General features: G+C 50.4%; 1 protein-coding gene across 3 annotated transcripts in view; it reads right to left on the bottom strand.

Moving 5' to 3' along the window:
- Positions 1-1,878: 1,878 nt before the first annotated feature.
- The window catches only part of PEBP4 (phosphatidylethanolamine binding protein 4), a 196,194-nt gene continuing 179,764 nt past the window's right edge, over positions 1,879-18,308 (bottom strand). For all 3 annotated transcript variants that reach the window (XM_029913137.1, XM_029913141.1, XM_029913140.1), the window contains one exon: positions 1,879-2,953. In XM_029913137.1, coding sequence (XP_029768997.1) covers positions 2,862-2,953 — 92 coding nt within the window. In that variant the 3' untranslated portion in view covers positions 1,879-2,861. The remainder of the gene's footprint in view (positions 2,954-18,308) is intronic.

The raw sequence follows: 18,308 nt of genomic DNA, 5'->3' as shown, positions 1-18,308 counted from the left end.
AAGGAGCCTGTGGGGATGTTTGTGTCTGGTGAGGTGGACTCTGATTGAGGTGGTTGTGGGTTCAGATTACAGCTGCTACGGATGGCTAGCCTGGGAGACAGTAGGAAGTGAAAGTGTTAGCACTGCATGTTCCCCTTTGAAGCTAGAGGAGATTGGATCAGAGCTGCAGAATCATCATGGAATCAGAGATGGAAAAAGACCCGTGAGGTCACAACTTGTTCATCCCCACTGTGGGGCCTGGTGCGGCTTGTTCCCTGCTCTGCATTCTCTGGAGCCAAGCGATGGGCCCCCCAGTATTTCTCCTGGGAGATTATTCTGTAGCCTAGTACATGTGTGCATGATGCTTTGGCAATGTAGAGCACTGTATGTGCTATTATGGATCAGATATTCAACAGAGATTTCCAAGTGCTCAGCGCCCACTATTGGAACCAGGTTTGCAGTAAATCTCAGCTCTCATTTAGGCTCCTACATAAGGGCCAGAGTTTCAACAGAGCTCAGCATCCAACGTGTACCTGACATGCTGAGCTCTCTTGCAAATCTGTCTGCTAATCTCATCACTGCCTTTTTATACCTGCCCTGAACTCAAGGGCATTTCCCTCCAACCCAGCTAGGGTGACCAGACAGCAAATGTGAAAAATCGGGACCGGGGGTGGGAGGTAATAGGAGCCTATATAAGAAAAAGACCCAAAAATCGGGACTGTCCCTATAAAATCGGGACATCTGGTCACCCTAAACCCAGCCCATAGTTGTGAAAACACCCCGGGAGTAATCCTGTCTTTCATAGGAGGTTCTCCAATTGCTTTACAACCTAGCTAAGCTCCATGACCTCCTTGGGTGGTAGGTCAGCATCACTAGCCTTAATTTTTTCAGATGGGGACACTGAGGTGCAGAGAGGCAAACAGAGTCATGCAGAGCGTGAGTCAGTGGTGGAGAAGGGAGTAGAACCCAAGAGTCCTGATTCCTATCGCCAGCTCTAATCACTACCTCACGCTCCCTCTTGGAGCTAGGAATAGAACCCAGGACAGCCAATTCCTACCTGCAGCTCCAACCACTAGACCACACTCCCTCCGACACAACTGAGTGCTGAGCCTATGTTGGTGCCTAAATACTAGAGTGCTGGCTGCTTTAGAAATGCACAGGCGGATCCTGTGGGAAAGAGACCCCACAGGGTAAATGTTAACGCAAACCATGTTCAATGGCACGTTTTATTCTGATTGCTGCAATAAGGAACAGGTATTAAAGAAAAAAAAGCACAGACAAAACAAAAACAAATGAAAACCCCACTCCCACACACAGAGGCAGGAAATGCTACACTGAGGCTAGGCCAGAAAGGAAGAAACAAGTTGGAGGGCAGGATTCGGCTACTATGTCCCAGTGGGATTCCCAAACCACACAGCTTAGAGCCTGTCAGTGACAAAGCCAGGGGGACCCAGCTCTGACCATTTCTTTGTCACTTCGGTACTAGACACAACATCTGGTACACAGCTGTGCCGAGTTCACGACGCTTGCTTGGGGAAGCGGGGGGTGACCACGGAGCATGGGACTCGAGGAAGGGTTAAATCTGGATGGTCACTGCGAAGGCCTGTCTTCAGTACAGCCATTGGAAAGGCTCCTGCTACGGCCCGGGGGGGCGGAGGGGGAGGCATGCAGGGCCGCCCGGGGGGAGGGGGGGCAAGTGGGGCAATTTGCCCCGGGCCCTGCAGGGGCCCCGTGAGCCCTGGCCCGGCGGCGGTCCGGGTCTTCGGTGGCAGGGGGCCCTTCAGTGTTGCCGAAGACGTGGAGTGACTGAAGGGCCCCCCGCAGCCGAAATGCCGCCAAAGACCCGGACCGCCACCTGGTGAGTACAAGTGCCGCAGCTCCCTTGCTTTGCCCCAGGCCCCCTGAATCCTCTGGGCGGCACTGGGGGGCTGTGCTCGATTCTGCTCTCACTCACACTGGTGTAATTCCATTGGTTTGACTGGGTCCACTCCTGCCTTAGATGGCTGCAAGTGAGATCAGAATCTGGTTCTCCAAGCTGATGACCCTCTCTCTGCTCACTGCCACCGAGGGACCAGACTGAAGGCCATTGGTCTCTTCAAGAGACTCAGCATCTCTCCCTAATACCTGCGGCACTGCCAGAATGGCAGCTTTGGCGGCTGCTGCTGTGCAAGCCAACTGTGGAACTTTACACCAGGCTGAAACCAGAGGGACATACCCTAGCTGAGAAAATCCCAGCTGGATTTTTGGGGTGGGTTTCTAGCTACATGGGTGAGGACAGTCTTAGCATGTCGAAGGCAAGGCTGGTGCAAAGGGGCGAGAGGGCAGGCATCACTCCCCAGGCAATACCCTCGAGCCCAAGGTTGCACTGGCCCCTGCAGCCCCTGAATAGGGAAGGCGAAAGCAGCTTCCTCAGGGCCCTGTGCTGGCACCTGCATCACTGGAGGGATAAATCAGGCTCCAAGACAGCTTCCGGAAGTGCAAAATACCACATGTCACCTCTGCAGGGGGGCTAGAAAAAACAGCAGGGCTCTAGCTGCAGTGCAGGCAGGTGAAAGGGTGTGTGTGGGGGGCTGATTCTCTATGGTGGCGTTGACCAGGGTCAAAAGCTGAGCACTGTGCAGACTGGTGGAACTATGACTTGCTCCAGTGGATGGTGCCGGGCTGGCCCTAGCAGTGACCAGGGTACTGAATGGAAGCAGATGAGGAAATAACGGAATGGGCATAAGCATTTGTAGCAATTCACTTTCTAGAGGGCAGAGGCTGAGTGCGACATTTGCAGAGCCTCGTGATCCGACGGGGAAATGCAAACAACGCAAAGCCAAGAGGAGCGATGCTCATCTGAGGGGAAGTTCTGGGGCTGGCCTCAGACGGCGCCGCCGCCTCTAGTCACTGTGATGTTGAGTGAGGAACTGGGTCGAAGCCACAGGGGATCCAAGCCGAAACTGCTCAACGAAACGCTCCATTGGCCAGGAACCTGGAAAGAGACCAAAAAGGTGAGAGAAAGTCAAGCTCTGAGGGCTGTTCTGACCAGCAGCTTCAACTACATGCACCAGAAAGAGAGAGATGTTCATGCTTGTAATGGGGCTGGGCATACACTCAGCACTGCGGCCTGCCATCTGGAGCCCCAGGGCAATCAACCAAGGGCAGAACTGGCCCTCTGAGCCAACAGTCCCTCACTCGGCTGTTGGGGCCACCCATTGAAAGCCTCAAAACAGCTCCTGAGTTGGTCACTATTCTGTCTGCTGGCGTTTCCACTTGTCCCCTTTCTTCCTCCTCTCCACTAAGGAGTTTCCCACTGGACCGCCATCCTGGGTATCAACGGTCACTGTTCAACCCTGGAATGGGCCTGGCACAGGGAGCCTGCCTTACCAGTGCAAATTCCAGCTGCTCCAGCCCTGACCTGGAGAGGTAGGCTCTAGGGGAGAGAGGCCCAGTCCCTTCTTAGCCTCTAGCTCTCCTCACCTTTGTCCTTTCTGTTTCATCTCCTCTGAGCTGGTAGTTTGCACAGGCACACATTGATCTCACAGGCGGAATGCTTGCTACAATGACCGGCACTGAGCATGAAGGTAAGGGACTTTCCAGACAGCTGCCCCACGGGACAGAGAGTGTAAGGGACCGTCGTCCAGACTGCTCACTGAAAGGTGGGCTGGAGCCCTGTGGGATTGTGCTGGGAGGAGGAACCGCACCTCCTGCGTTTCCAGTCTACACTAGCATGGTGAGGATTCACGCTGAACCAGTGTGGGCTGAGTGGTGACAAGCCTCATGCGCAGTTAGGGTAACAGACTGTGGAAAACTCCTGGGCATAAAGAGACAGCTCCTCAGCATGGACTTCCATGGAGCAGTGCCTGTTTACACCAGCTGAGGATCTAGCTCAACGCATTTGACAAGCATTCCATGTTTGCGTCAGCTGCTGCAAGCACCACATGGGGCAGGCCAGCCTGCAGAGAGCAGGTGTGATTCTCCTCTGTGCCAGCTGCGCAGCTCCAGGACAGGGCTGGGGAGTAGGCTTGTTCTAACGTGCTGCACAGAGATTTGCTGTTTATTTTTCTGACCTGCATGATACAGACCACATCCTGCCAGGAGAGAGGCAGAGCCAGAGAGAGAGAGAGACACTGCCAGCGAGATCCAGCCTCTGCCGGACCGCGGCACACGCCAGCATGCTTAGGTGACCCCAAAGCTTCCCTGAGCCCTCTTCCAAACCTGTGCCGGAAGAGGTCTGATGCTCTCGCGCATTTTTCCGGGCTGCTACAGTCACTCTTGGGTTTTGTTTGTTGTAAATGCTGTTTGTTCCTTTCATCTTCCTCCTCCTCCGCCCCCTTCTGCTTCCTGATGACCTTTGGAGCAGACCTTCCCACGGCTTCCTACAAGCCCACCCCGAGATGCTGTGGAAATCCCCAGCCACTGAGCCGAGATGCAGCCTGTGGGGGAGAACAAGGGAGCTTCCCAGGCCCCATTCCCTTGAATGAGACTGGGGGCTGCATTAAGCAGGCAGTGCCATTAACCCCCGCAGCACACTGTGCGTCTTGGCTGCAAAGCCTCTGGGGTATTTTGAGAGCTTCTTGGTCCCTCCTTTCTGATCTCCCCACCACAGATGTGCTTGGATCCCATCTCTGCCAGATAGACCCAGGGGAGGTGAAGCTATGACACAGTTACAGGGTTCAGCTCTTTCAGCATCCCGGTGCAGCCACGTGACCAGTGTGATGCGCTGCCTGCATCTGCCCAGCTGCCCAGTGCATTCTGGGAAAATCTAAGCCGCCCTCCCATAGTGCCCCGGGCTGGGCCAAGCAGGGGCCAATGCGGGCAATGTGACTCCTGTCCCCATAAGCCGGGGTCAGAGGTCAACGCGGCTGGCCAGAGGAAATGACCCTGGACACACAGGAACCAGGACGGGAGTGATTTTCCTCAGAAACAAGAAGTGAAACCGCACGCAGCCCCAGCAGGGCTGTGACCAGCAGCTTGCGGAAGCGACACTGACCGATGTGTACACTGAGGAACTGACAGCACCCTGCCTGGGGGTGGGGAGAGGGCATTCCTTCCACACCCGGGGGCAGCGGGACACCCCTGGCCTGACTGAGTGCTGAGTGCGTTTTTCCCTTGGGTGGGGGTGGCAGGGATGCCCTTCTCCCTGGCCAGGGGCGTGGGGGGCAGTGCGGAGGTGGCAGGGATTTCCCTATCTCTTGCTGGAGACTGCTGTACGGGGAGGAGGCACTAGGGTGACCAGATGTCCCGATTTTATAGGGACAGTCCCAATTTTGGGGTCTTTTTCTTATATAGGCTCCTATTACCCCCCCACCCCATCCCGATTTTTCACACTTGCTGTCTGGTCATCCCAGGAGGCACCGAACACGTACAGATCCCATTGTGATCTCTCCTGTAGTGGGCAAAGATTCATCCCTGTAGGTTCCGAAATGGGATGGAGTCATCTTCCCTCCGACTCTCCTGTGTGACCTATGCTATAGCTGCACTCAGAGGCTGGGAGGTGTATTAAACAAGGTGTGACGTGTTACACGGCCTTCCCCGTCCCCCTGGGCCTGAGAGCTGGGCAGGGATCTCAGCAGGGGGAGCGTCTCCTAGGCCAAAGCCAGGCATTAGCATGAGGCAGGGGAGAAAGTGGCACCTTGCTTGGCCAGCGGGTACACTGCTCTCATTGACGCTAATGACAAAACAGGGAGGCCAGATGTCCCCATCTTTGGGATGTGCCCAGGTGCTCACAACTCTGAGGAGTGTAACAAGGGCTGGCAAGGTCACCTGCCCTTAGGGGAGCACCCTTGTCTGAGAGGTGCTCCGCAAAGGCAGACTTGTGGGGAGGAAGAGTGGTCACTAGCCTGTAACTCTGGCAACCTGCGTTTGAGTCCCGGCTCTGTCACAGATTCTCTCTCTGACTCTGGGCAAGTCACTTAACTTCTCTGTGCTCAGTTCTCCATCTGCACAATGGGGACAATAGCAGTGCCCTACCTCAAGTGGGGGTGGTCAAGTACCTTAGGTCTTGTGTAACGACTCTTAAAGTGGCAAAGCCCCCTAGTGTGGGCACAGTTATACTAGTATGAAGGTGCTTATGCGAGTGTAGCTTAATCCAGTTTGGCAAAGCAAAGCTCACTCTACAGTATACAGCACCTTATACCAGTGTAACTGCATTAGTAGTAGGGCCTTTACTGGCATAACTAGGTTGGTAAAAATATCCCACTCCTAAGGGATGGAATTATGCCAGTGAAACTTGTAGAGTATAGACTCACCCTCATTCCCTTGCCAACGTAGCCCATTCCTATTTACAGCAGAGAATTCCCACCCTCTCTCCAGGGAACTTCCTGTAAGGCACGATCCAGCCTGAAGCAACTCCACTGCGGAGTTACCTCAGAGTGGCACCAGTGGAGCGGGGCTTGTGATCTGGCCCTTCGCTCTTTTAATCCTTTCTCACAACTCAATTCCTTAGTCCCTTTATCCATTTCCTGGTTCACCTTTGCACCCCCTCTCGCTCATTGGTCTCCTCCTTTGGTGCCTGCGCAAGGACACAGTATTCCCGATCTCATCTCATCACAGCCAGAGCTTCCCCTCACTCATGCTGAACAGAGGTTGGCTCCACCAGCCTGCAGTCAGTGGGGCTGCTGGAGGAGTGAAGGGCTATTCAGTGTGAATGAGGGGATCAGAATCCACCCCACAACGACGGACTGTCCTCACCCTGCTCTACAACATGACGCCTCTGCTGATGACAGGCCAAAAATGTATAAGCCGGCTGTGTCACACTGCATGTGTGTACCTGACGTGGCAACCTCTGACCTTGGTACTGGGATACTCTGAATTAAAGCAATGAGAAAATACCACTGCAACAAACCGAGATAAAGCTGGGCCTTGGTTCAGCTGAAGCCTGCTGCCTATTAGGAGCCCCGACCCCCTTGTGCACCTGTCTAATGCTGGGTTAGGATGGCATCACTTTGCTGAATTCAAATCTCACGCCAACCGTCCCTGGTGCTTTTGCAAAACAGCTGAGCTAAGTGGTGTTGCTTCATCGGGTGCCTCACAGACAATGGCTCCAGCCCAGAGCGAGTGAGCAGTGGGGGCTGCATCCTGACTCAGGCCCCTCCCCTTTCCTGCCACAAGCGGTAGGAGGACTCACACATGGCCACTGACTCGAGTTGAGTCAGTGCCTTAGAGAAGGGACCGTGCAGTTGAGTGCTTTGTGGTTCTGCAGCTGGGCAAGAGCAAAAAAGCCCCTGTTCTACTGTCAGAGCCTTCTTTTTTCCATGAGACTGTCAGATTTAGGTTAGCCTTGAGGAAGTGTTGATCATGGAACGTATGGGTCACCGCCTTGACGGGGCGTGGAGGCACACACTGCGTGCAGTGCTAGTTCAGTCCCCTTTCCCTGTGCTGCCCCCCAACAGGGCGTTCTCTCAGTGTGAAGCAAGCCTGTGTGTAAATGGGAACTGATTCTGTGTTTGGCTTGTTGCAGAGGCCTAGGAGCCTTGCACGTCAGTACGTGCCGTGGAGAAGAGGCTGGCTGTGAGTCTGAGAACAAGCTGTGCTGCATGCTGGCATACCCCACGCGCTGCGGCCGAGATCCCCACTGGCCTTGCTTTCCTTTTATCTGTATGTGCATCGGAGGGTAGCGCGGGCTGGATTGAAGGGCATGGAGACTGTTTACCCACTGTCAGTGTCAGCACCAGCTTCTCCCACCAATCTGCCTTGCTCCTGACTCACAGGGACCCCCTCCAGGGAGCACAGGGGAGTTCAGGCCTCGTCTACACTAGAAAGTTGTACTGCTTTAACTACACCAGCATCGTTAAAGCAGCCCATCCTAGCGTGTACAGTTACATCCGGATACAGGTGCTATATCCCAGAATAGTTTTTCCCGTATGGGAAGGGGAAGAAGCTATACTGGTAAAAGGTACCTTTATAGCAGTGTAACTGCATCTACACGAGGGCTTGTACTAGTATAACTATGTCGGTAAAAAAATCACCTCCTGTCTGACATGGCAGGCCTCAGGCTCTAAGACACTGTTGGTTCCTGCCCTCTCCACTTCTGTCTGAAGAAAGATTGCAAAGTCTGGCACTGTTTAGTTTTGAGAGGAGAGAAATGATAAGAGACATGAAAGCTCTTCAGAGCAGGGACTGTCTCTGTGATACATTTGTACTGCACCTAGCACAATGGCAGGCCTGGCCTCTAGGCACCCCTGTAGTATAAATGATACGTCATCATCATCGAGGCAAACAAAATATTATTATGACCATTAATTATTTGTATTGAGATAACACCGAGGAGCCCCAGTCATGGACCAGGACCCCCTTGTGCTAGGCATTGTACAAACACAGAACAAAAAGGTGGTGCCTGCTGCCGCAAGTTTGCAATCTAGGTAATAAGTGGTGTAGAGAAGGTAAATCAGGGGCTCCCATCTATCGTTCCTCATAATACTATAGCAAAGGGACTTTCAATGACACTGTAATATAACCAATTGAAAACTGATAACAGGAAATCCTTTTATGATACAATGCATCCCTGTGGAACCCTCTGCCACTAGATCTCAGTGAGGATAGGAGCTTAGTGGGGTTCAAATCAGGATCAGATGTTTATCTGCATGATATGACACGAGAAGTCATTCTTCCGCTCTACTCTGCTCTGGTTAGGCCTCAGCTGGAGTATTGTGTCCAGTTCTGGGCACCGCATTTCAAGAAAGATGTGGAGAAATTGGAGAGGGTCCAGAGAAGAGCAACAAGAACGATTAAAGGTCTTGAGAACATGACCTATGAAGGAAGGCTGAAAGAATTGGGTTTGTTTAGTTTGGAAAAGAGAAGACTGAGAGGGGACATGATAGCAGTTTTCAGGTATCTAAAAGGGTGTCATAAGGAGGAGGGAGAAAACTTGTTCACCTTAGCCTCTAAGGATAGAACAAGAAGCAATGGGCTTAAACTGCAGCAAGGGAGGTCTAGGTTGGACATTAGGAAAAAGTTCCTAACTGTCAGGGTGGTTAAACACTGGAATAAATTGCCTAGGGAGGTTGTGGAATCTCCATCTCTGGAGATATTTAAGAGTAGGTTAGATAAATGTCTATCAGGGATGGTCTAGACAGTATTTGGTCCTGCCATGCGGGCAGGGGACTGGACTCGATGACCTCTCGAGGTCCCTTCCAGTCCTAGAATCTATGAATCTATGATGAGAACATCCCTTGTTAAATAAAACATTTAAAAAGGGATACAAGCCCTCCTGCATCAGGGCTTAAACCAAACTCTAACTGATGGGGGTTCAGAAGAAACTTCTTCTATAGGTAGGTTATTCCATAACTATCCACTACATTGGAGCATCCGGTACTGTGACCTTGAGCACAACAGTTAATCTCTCTGGCCTCATTTCCCTGAGAAGTAAAGTGGGGGTAATGATTCTCTTCTTTCTCCTGCTTTTGTCTTGTCTATTTAGACTGTGAGCTCTTCAGCAGGGACTGCCTCTTGCTATGTGTTTGTACAGAGCCTGGCACAGTGGTGGCCTGATCTCAGCTGCAGTCTCTAGGCATCACTGTAATACCAATAATAATGCACATAATAACGATACTTTGCCTTTCTCTAGTGCCTTTCATGGGAGGACTTGAAAGTGCTTTGCAAACCCAAGAGGTAGACAGTGTTTAAAGTGTGCATGTGAGGAGGGCTGTTAGGGACCTGGAAACAATTTATTTTTATTTGCGCTGGCTTGCTGAAGGGTGGCACTTGAAGCACTGTCTTACCAAAGCTGTCTTACCCTCCACTTTTGTCAGACCACTTTAAGTCCTGGAGGTACGTCCATCTGATCCCCATTTTATTCAGTGGTAGCTTGAGACTCAGATACTTCCCCATTTCCTAAGGATGTTGGGAACCTTTAATTAATGTTTATAAATCCCTTTAGAGCCTTGGATGAAAGGAGCGAGAGAAAGACACAGGGACATTACAGCACTGTGGGCACATGCCCCCAGACACACACTGCGCATTGCAGGAAGAGGGGTTTTTCCTGACCTACTTTCCTACCTGTGACCACATTGGTCTGTCCCTTGGTGAGGCTCATGTTGTCCTCGGGGAAAGCACCGTGTATATCCCACCTTGCCCAGCAATGAGCTGGGTGGCTAAAAGTCCGGAGAAACAGCTCTGCGACCACATACTGCCTGATGGGCAACAGATCTCAGTGGTCAGGAAGCAGAGGTGTGCTCGGGTGAGTCTGCACATGGCTCTCACAGGCTGACATCATAGCTTTGAGACCAGAAATCAAACCCGGGATTTCCCTGAGCTCTGCTACCCATGCTCCCCCCCCCCCCCCCCCCCCCCCGGCCCCCCGGCTGCCCCCCCCCCCCCCCCCCCCCCCCGGTACGGTGCCTGGGATGACCACAGCTCTGGGTGCTCGAGACAGCACCAGCCTCAGAGGGCCAAGATGCCCCTCCAACCCTGCGTGCCTGAGACACCCCCTAGCCACAAGTGCCTAAGATGTGCCCCCCCCAGCCCCAGCCCCACCCCCTAACCCCAGGTGCCAAGTTTCCTGCCATGCCTGAAGTGACCCCTAGCCCTTGAGTGTCCAGAACTGGACTTTTCAGGATGGTTTTTTGGGGGTTTGGTTTGGTTTGGGTTTTTTTAAAATATTTGAGCCCAGCAAGACTATCTGCAGCTAGAGTAAAACAGCCCCTCCCTTGCCCCACTAACCCCCATGCTGGCTGGCTAAGCTGAAGACATTATATTATAGCGGGAGCCCAGTGAAACCACCTCACTCCTCCGCCCCCCAGCAGGCAGAGTGATTTCTCTCTGCAAATATTTGACAGTCCCTGAACCACTCTGTTGCTCTGACACCGAATGGCCTAATTGATTCACTAATGCTTGGTGCTGGTGATTCACCAGAGCTCTTGATTAACAGCCAGGGGTAGGAGAGAGAACGGCTTGAGATCGGGGGTGGGGAGGGTCAGAAGGGCCATGACCCCCTCCTCTCCAGAACAGTAAAAGGTTTCATGCTTCCTTTGGTCCATTTTCAAGCTCATTTCCTGGAGGATTATATCATAGGGTTTCGCCCTTATCTAAGTGCTTGCTGCAGTCCGAGGAGCTGAGAACACTCCACAAACACTCCCTCTCACAACAGCCCCATTATCCCCGTTGTACAGATGGAGAAACTGAGGCATGAAGGAGCGGAAGCAACTTGCCCGTGCTCACACTGGCAGAACTGGGAATTGGGGCTTCTGGGCCAGATGCCTGCTTCACTGACTAATTGCTAGACAGTGCTCTCTCTCATGGGACTGGGTTATTTAAAATGAACTTTCATAGCACCACTCCCCCCCATCCCGTTCCTGCTCCATCACTGGCCACTAGGGGAGCTAGTGAGCAGAGCAAGTTTCTATTTGCTCCCGACTCGTGCTGCCACCAGAACATAAGGTCTCCCACGTGCTCTTAAGGACCAAGCAGCCCGCAGGCTGACTGGCCTCCTGAAAATCTGAATGTGCCTGGTTTGTTCTCACTGAACCCTGGTGTAAATCTGGACTGACTCTGCTGAAGTCAGCGATGTACCTGGTGTAAGTTGAGGGGGGAACCAGTCACTACGAATCCTGGATCGTAGGGTCTGGAGGTGAGTTCTCTCCAGCCATTGATGGAAGGTCTCACGTGCACAGCGCTGGCACCATTGCAGGAAGTGGGACTCAAACTCCCTCCTGATATCAGCAGAGCTCAGAGGGCAGTTTGCATTCTGTAATTTATCTGCCTCATCACCGGGGATGTTCTCAGTGATAGGAGACCTGATGCTTTTCTGCAAAGATTAATGATGTCCCAGCAGAGGTAGGCGGGAGTCCTTTTTACCATTAAATAACACCCAGAGACTTCTACACTTTGGATAATGCCGCTGAAAAGTGCTGGATTTGCAGCACCGGTTCAATTACTTGCAGGGAATATCTGCCGAGTGGCAATTCCGACTGGGAAGTTAGTTGAGAAGTTTGGCCCAAACTTTGGAAGGGTATTGAGGTACTCCACTTCTTCCTGCTCAGCTCTTTGAAAGAGCTGGCTTGTAGGGATTTTTGTTCCTTCCCCTTTTGCTGCGGCTCCTGTCCTTCGGCTGGAGGGATGGGATTGGGACTATTGTGAGGGCTGAATCTGGAGGCTTGGAGGAATCGGGGCTGGCGCCGTAAGATTTAGGGGCCGCAGCTGCAGTTTGTGGGCTTTTATGGAACTAGAGTTGCTGAGCACTTTCTAAGAGGTACGTAGAGGAGTGGTCTGCAACTGCTGCAAAACCAGTGCTGTCTCCTGCTCTTGATGTCTCACTGCAGCTCTCTGCACTGTCTGGGGTTCTGTGCAAGGCTCCTGGTCTTCCTTCTGACACTCTGCTTTTACAGCACCTCCCATTCCCGGAGCTCAAAGTGCTCATTACTTGGCTTCAAAACACCTCTTCCCGGTAGGCATTATTTCCATTTTACAGACAGGAAACTGAAGCAGAGAGGTTAAATGACTCACCCAAGGTCTCAGAAAGTGTTGGAGGCAGAGTCAGGAGTAGGACTCAGAGCTCTGGACACCCCCTGTCCTGTACTTTAACCACACAACTATTCCTACTATACCCTAGAAACATGTCCAGAGGTGGCCCATCTTCTTGAGGGCTCGGCAGTCTGGGCAAGAAGCTACTTGCCAGACACGAACTAGGTCTCCTCGTTTGCTGCCCAGGGGAACCCTCGGGTCATTCAGTACAATCAGGGCAGCTTCCCGTTTACAGCTCCAGCCAGTAATAGGGGAGGCCATGGCTGCTGTCACTCTAACTGTGTTTGCCAGAACAGGGTCTAGGGCACAGGTTGAGACAGCAGCTTGTAATGTGGTTCTTTTCCATCTGTCCTGCACAGGGACACAGATCCAAAGTCAATCGAAAGACTCTGATTGACTTCAGCGGGTCTGGGCTGGGCCCAGCATCAGCAGCGCTCTGCTAGAGAGCACCCTGTTTAGACATGGTTCAGACTCATGCTGTCTGGACTGCCATGTAGACAGGGCCTTAGGCGGAGGTGGGTCACTACCATAGCTCTGCCACGTGGTGCCCCACTAGGGTGACCAGACTGCAAATGTGAAAAATCGGGACGGGGGTGGGGGGTAATAAGAGCCTATATAAGAAAAAGACCCAAAAATCGGGACTGTCCCTATAAAATCGGGACATCTGGTCACCCTATGCCCCACGAGAGTTAAGATGATGATTATTAGTGTTATTAAGCAGCTTTTATACCTGCCTAGCTCCTTAATGTCTTTATTCTCTCACTGAGGCTTTGCCAGGAGACCAAAAGCTCGGGGTCCCCCTGTGGAATTTTAACCCCCAGGAGGCTGTGCTCCGGTGCAGATGCTGTGGCTGAGTTATTTATCCCAGAGTGGCCTGGCTGGGATGCAGCCTCTGCTTCTCATCCAGGTCCCGGTTCTACCCGATTTTCCAGGTGGGTGGAACCGAGCCCCAAGGAGTGCCTTGCACAATGTTGTCTTGTGAGTCACTGGCACAGCCGCGATATGAATCTAGCACTGGGCGAAAGAAATATCCCCCAAAGAACATGGCACTTTGACAGCATGCCTGAGACAGGTCGCTGGGCGCCGTGGGGGAAAGCTGCCCTTCTGGGTACTCACATCTGCTGTTTCTCTGCAACGTTCCCCTCTGGGGCAATTCCTCCAAGGGGTAGCGTGGTGAACACTTGTGAAAATCAGAATTTTTTCACACGGGCGCTAGTGGGAATCTGTTTGTGCTGCCCAGTAAGGAGCAGAGAGGAGTCATGTCTGGCAGAGGGCAGCTGCAGAGCCCACTTCAGAAGAACCCTCCATAGGCTGGGATGTTTGCCCAGTTGCTCAGTGCTGGCCCAACCCTGCTCAGGTGAGGACTATGGGAGTTTTAGCAGTGACTGCACAGAGTACTTGTGAAAATCCCACTCACAACGGACACACACACTCACCAATAAGGGACATGGCTTATTATAAGAATTCCTCCTAGGTCAGGAAACACTGATAATCCCTGGAATAACTGCCCTCCCAAGCTTCCTTACCCCTGAATAAAATGGGGGGAGGGAAGGCCGCAAAGCAGAGCATCTCCCATAATACGGTCACTAAGGAACTGGTTAGGCAGAGTGCCGAATGCCTGCTACTAAAAGCACCCTCAACATCCCGACCACGGAAGTCGAGGGCATGCAGCACCTGGCATGATTCATCCCTAACATAGTATGTGCAATGATCAGGCCTAGAGGTCTGTGTGAATAAAAGGCCTGACGAGGAAGAAGAAGTATGTGGTTTTGAGAAAATCAGGGAGCTGATCCTACAAGGTGTCGAACACCCTCAGCTTCCGTGGATGTTAATGGCACTCCCAGATTCCAAGGCCAGAAGGGTCCATTGTGATCATCTAGTCTGACTTGCCTTATAACAGGCCAGAGACCTGCCCCAAATAATTCCTAGAGCAGATTCTTTAGAAAAGCATCCAATCTTGATTTAAAAATTGTCAGTGATGGAGAATACACCATGACCCCGGGTAAATTGTTCCAATGGTTAATTGCTCTCACCATTAAAAATTTACACCTTATTTCCACTCACCACTTTCTAGCGTTGTGTCCTACAATTCAGCCATGGAACACACCACACAGAGAGCAAAGAGGCTGTGTCCATCCACCCACCACCAAGCAAACTGGTGTCTAATAATCCAGATTTTCCCTTTACTTCCCTCTCAGCTGCTGATCATGTCAACTCACATTACATGTGATGAACACAAAGCACTCCAGACATACCCCCTCCAGTAAGAACCTCACACGGCTTCCCAGTGCAAACAGGGCCCATCACAGACAATCACTGCAATCCTGAGTGATCACACTGCTGTGATACACGCCCTCTGTGATCAGAGAGAATATTATACCCCCTCCCTAAAACACAGAATTAGAACAGGTGGGTTGCCCCTTTACAACTCACACACCAGCCACTAAATAATCCAGAGAAAACTCACAGGTTGAAATGCAGCACCCCCTTTCTCATACATGGTGGAGGAACCTCTCCTGTTTATTCATATCTTACATACTCACCCAACTGTTAATGGGATTTGAACCCAGGACGGAAAGCACCAGCTCTTGCCACTTGAGCCAAACCCCTCATGCCCTGGGAACAGTAGCAGGCAGCTCTCATCTGTGGACCAGCCACAGAGGGCCACGCTGTACAAACGTGCTGTATTTAGGTATTGCCTAAAGAGTAAGGGTTGAATAATTGCTGAGTAAAGGGCTCAGACTTTTGTCCCCTTGTTAACTGCAGTAGTTTCGGCAGCTGTGGGCTTCTCCCTTATTTTACAAAGCACAGCAGGAGCTTACAAATTCTCAGTTTGCTAATCCATAAAACCCACTCAACTCCAGGGTTTTATCCCATTGCTCAGCGGAATGTAATAGCAGATACAAGGAGCTCTCAGGTCATTTTTTAGACTCTGTGACTAAATGATCCGTGAGCTCCTTGCTAGTGTCCCAGGTGGTGGTAGAATGAAAGACTCAACATCAACCTCACTTGTTAACCTGCGAGTTGCTCTAGCGTGGGGCCTGAACTATAGCTCCAGGGCCAAACACACCAGAAACTGGAGGATGTTTGAATCCAGATTCAGGCTCTCAATCCAGCTCCATCTTGCCTGCCAGTTATCTGTGTGAATAAGGGCGGTCCTAGTGTATACATACACGCCTACACACAAATGTACGATAAGCCCAGCAATTGGACTCTTGTGCTTCTGGCCTTCTGTGCCAACCGCCATTTTGAAGGAGATGCCTGGGTGAGTTGTGATCATGACACAGAGTGAAAGCAGCAGCGCCAGATGCCCTCAAAGTCATACGCTGGTTTTAGCAACACGGTCCCGGGGCTGAGTTTACTTGTCAGCTTACTGGTTTCACTGGATCACTAAATTCCCCAGTGCAGAGAGGGAGTTTCCCTCTATTCGTGCATCAGAGAAGATATTAAACAAACAGTTCAAAGCTAGACCAAGTTGTGGATTAGGTGAGTGTGTTTGACATTCTACAGACCACAAAAGATTATCTTTAATCAGTGAAAATGAAATAGATGTAACCCTTTCAGCTCAGGGTGAAGCTGGAGAGAGCTTCCAGTGAGAGAGAAAGGCTTTTGCATAGCAACATTCCTGACGTACCTCCTAGACTGTGTACTCCCAGTATTTCCATCTTCAGTAAGAAACATGGGGCTGCATCCCTCAGCTAGTGTACTATGGCATAGCTTCACTGGAGCCAAAGCTACACCGCTTTACACTTCCTCAAGATTTGGCACATGGAAGCCTGTGTGAGGCCCCAAGCTGGGATTTTTAAAGCTGTGAGAAGACTTCCACATGGTGGCTATATTTGTTTAGGAGGATTGGGTCCATACAGCATGTGAGCCTGTATCTGTGGAGTCATGCCCAGGCATTTAAATGACCCAGGATAACTTTCATGTTGAGACAGGGAGTGGAGTGACTTGTCTGCCACAACTACTCTCCAGCCTGCGGCAGCATGTGAGATGGATGCTCTCTTCACGCATGGGATTTTGATGGCAAGGCAGCGGCTCAAAGGGACCTGGTCAGTTGCCTCACCAGGAGAGGGCAATCATGAGAGCTTCAGGGAGCAGACCAACCTGTCTGTGGCATCAGGCAGATTTTGGAGTTTAATGGGGGGACCAGGGACAAACTGAAAGGACTTCTGGGGTCTATCTCCAGCTCAACCACCGACTTGCTGGGTGACCTTGGGCAAGTCACCTAACTCTGTCTGTGCCTCAATTTCCCCACCTGAGAAATGGCGATCATGATACTGTGCTGCAAGACTTAATTTCTCCTTGTAAAGAGCTTTCTGATCTCTGCGTGAATGGTGCTATGTTTATGCAAATTATCATTAGTAAGGGTTGCCAGGCACATGACTGACAGATCCATTTGCTTACCTACCCGCATACTGGAGGATATATCTAGACTACTTCTCAGTCAGCTATCTTGGCATCTGTCTTCTGACCAATAGCTGCTATTCTTATGTATAACTGTAAACTTCTCTAACTGCCCATTCATGGAGGAAAAAAAAATACGAGTTATTTTACTTTTATCTTTTGCTATTTTAATTTTGTTCCTTTCTATTTTCCATTGATTTGAACAAGGAGGAAAAAACATACATAGGTCGCAGTTTAGTGCCCTCTTCTGGAGGTCTGGGCCCCTCTGAGTCTATGTGGAGCAAATGGCTTGCCATTAAGATGTCAGGCCTCTGTTTTATTGAAAGGGTACTGCCTGCTTATTTTATGCTCAAAATGCAAGGTGGCTGTGTGTGTGGGAGGGGAAAGTTTTATCAATGGCTAAGGGAAGATACATGTTTTCATGATCTTTTACATTAATTTTCAATGGACCCATTTTAGGAGGGAATTTAAATTTAGAAGCCCTGATCCAACAGTATTGTGCTAGTGCACAGAGATGTGAAAATTAATAGAAACAGAAGGGGAAACTGACTAACCTAGTTTCACTGTTCCCATCAGCCTAACTGCAAAAGCTAAACAATCCGTTAATAGATACATTAGAGCTTTAAAGTGCTTCAGTTGTAATAATCTGAGCTCATCCACATGCCATGCTGTTTAAGCCAATGGCTAGCTTCTCTTTTTATGTTCCAAACAGATGAAAAATCAAATAACTGTTTATGCCTAAAATCAATGTTTTATTTTATCATCTTAGTGTTGGCTGCAACCTGAGAGACGTTTCTTCTCCTGACTGTACTGCTCAAGTATTTCCCTTTGTTGGACCAATAAAATAGTATCTAAATTAATGATTTCTGGGATTATTAGTAACAAGGATAAGGAATTTAAAATATGTATTCTAATGGATTGTGCTGCATAGAGCCTATAATCTAAGACAGTGACTCTCAAACTTTCCAGACTACTGTACCCCTTTCAGGAGTCTGATTTGTCTTGCCTACCCACAAGTTTCACCTCACTTAAAAACTACTTGCTTACAAAATCAGACATAAAAATACAAAAGTGTCCCAGCCACACTATTACTGAAATATTGCTGACTTTTTCATTTTTACCATATAATTATAAAATAAATCAATTGGAATATAAATATTATACTTAAATTTCAGTGTATGGTATATAGAGCAGTATAAACAACTCAGTGTCTGTATGAAATTTTAGTTTGTACTAATTTTGCTAGTGCTTTTTCTGTAGCCTGTTGTAAAACTGAGCAAATATCTAGATGAGTTGATGTATCCTCAGGAGGACTTCTGCATAGCTCCAGGGGTACCCCTGGTTGAGAACCACTGGTCTAAGCAGATTATCTATCTAGCTATCTGGTGCTCATCACTTTGCTATTTGAGTGCATGGTAGGTGCCTTGGAAATATCTTTGATAATTAGATAAATGTACCATTGCCATCTACTGGATGCA

Source organism: Terrapene carolina, unplaced genomic scaffold, assembly GCF_002925995.2.
Source record: "Terrapene carolina triunguis isolate 2854851 unplaced genomic scaffold, T_m_triunguis-2.0 Scaffold53, whole genome shotgun sequence".
Taxonomy (NCBI): Eukaryota; Metazoa; Chordata; order Testudines; family Emydidae; genus Terrapene; species Terrapene triunguis.
This window is presented reverse-complemented; position numbering and strand designations above follow the sequence as displayed.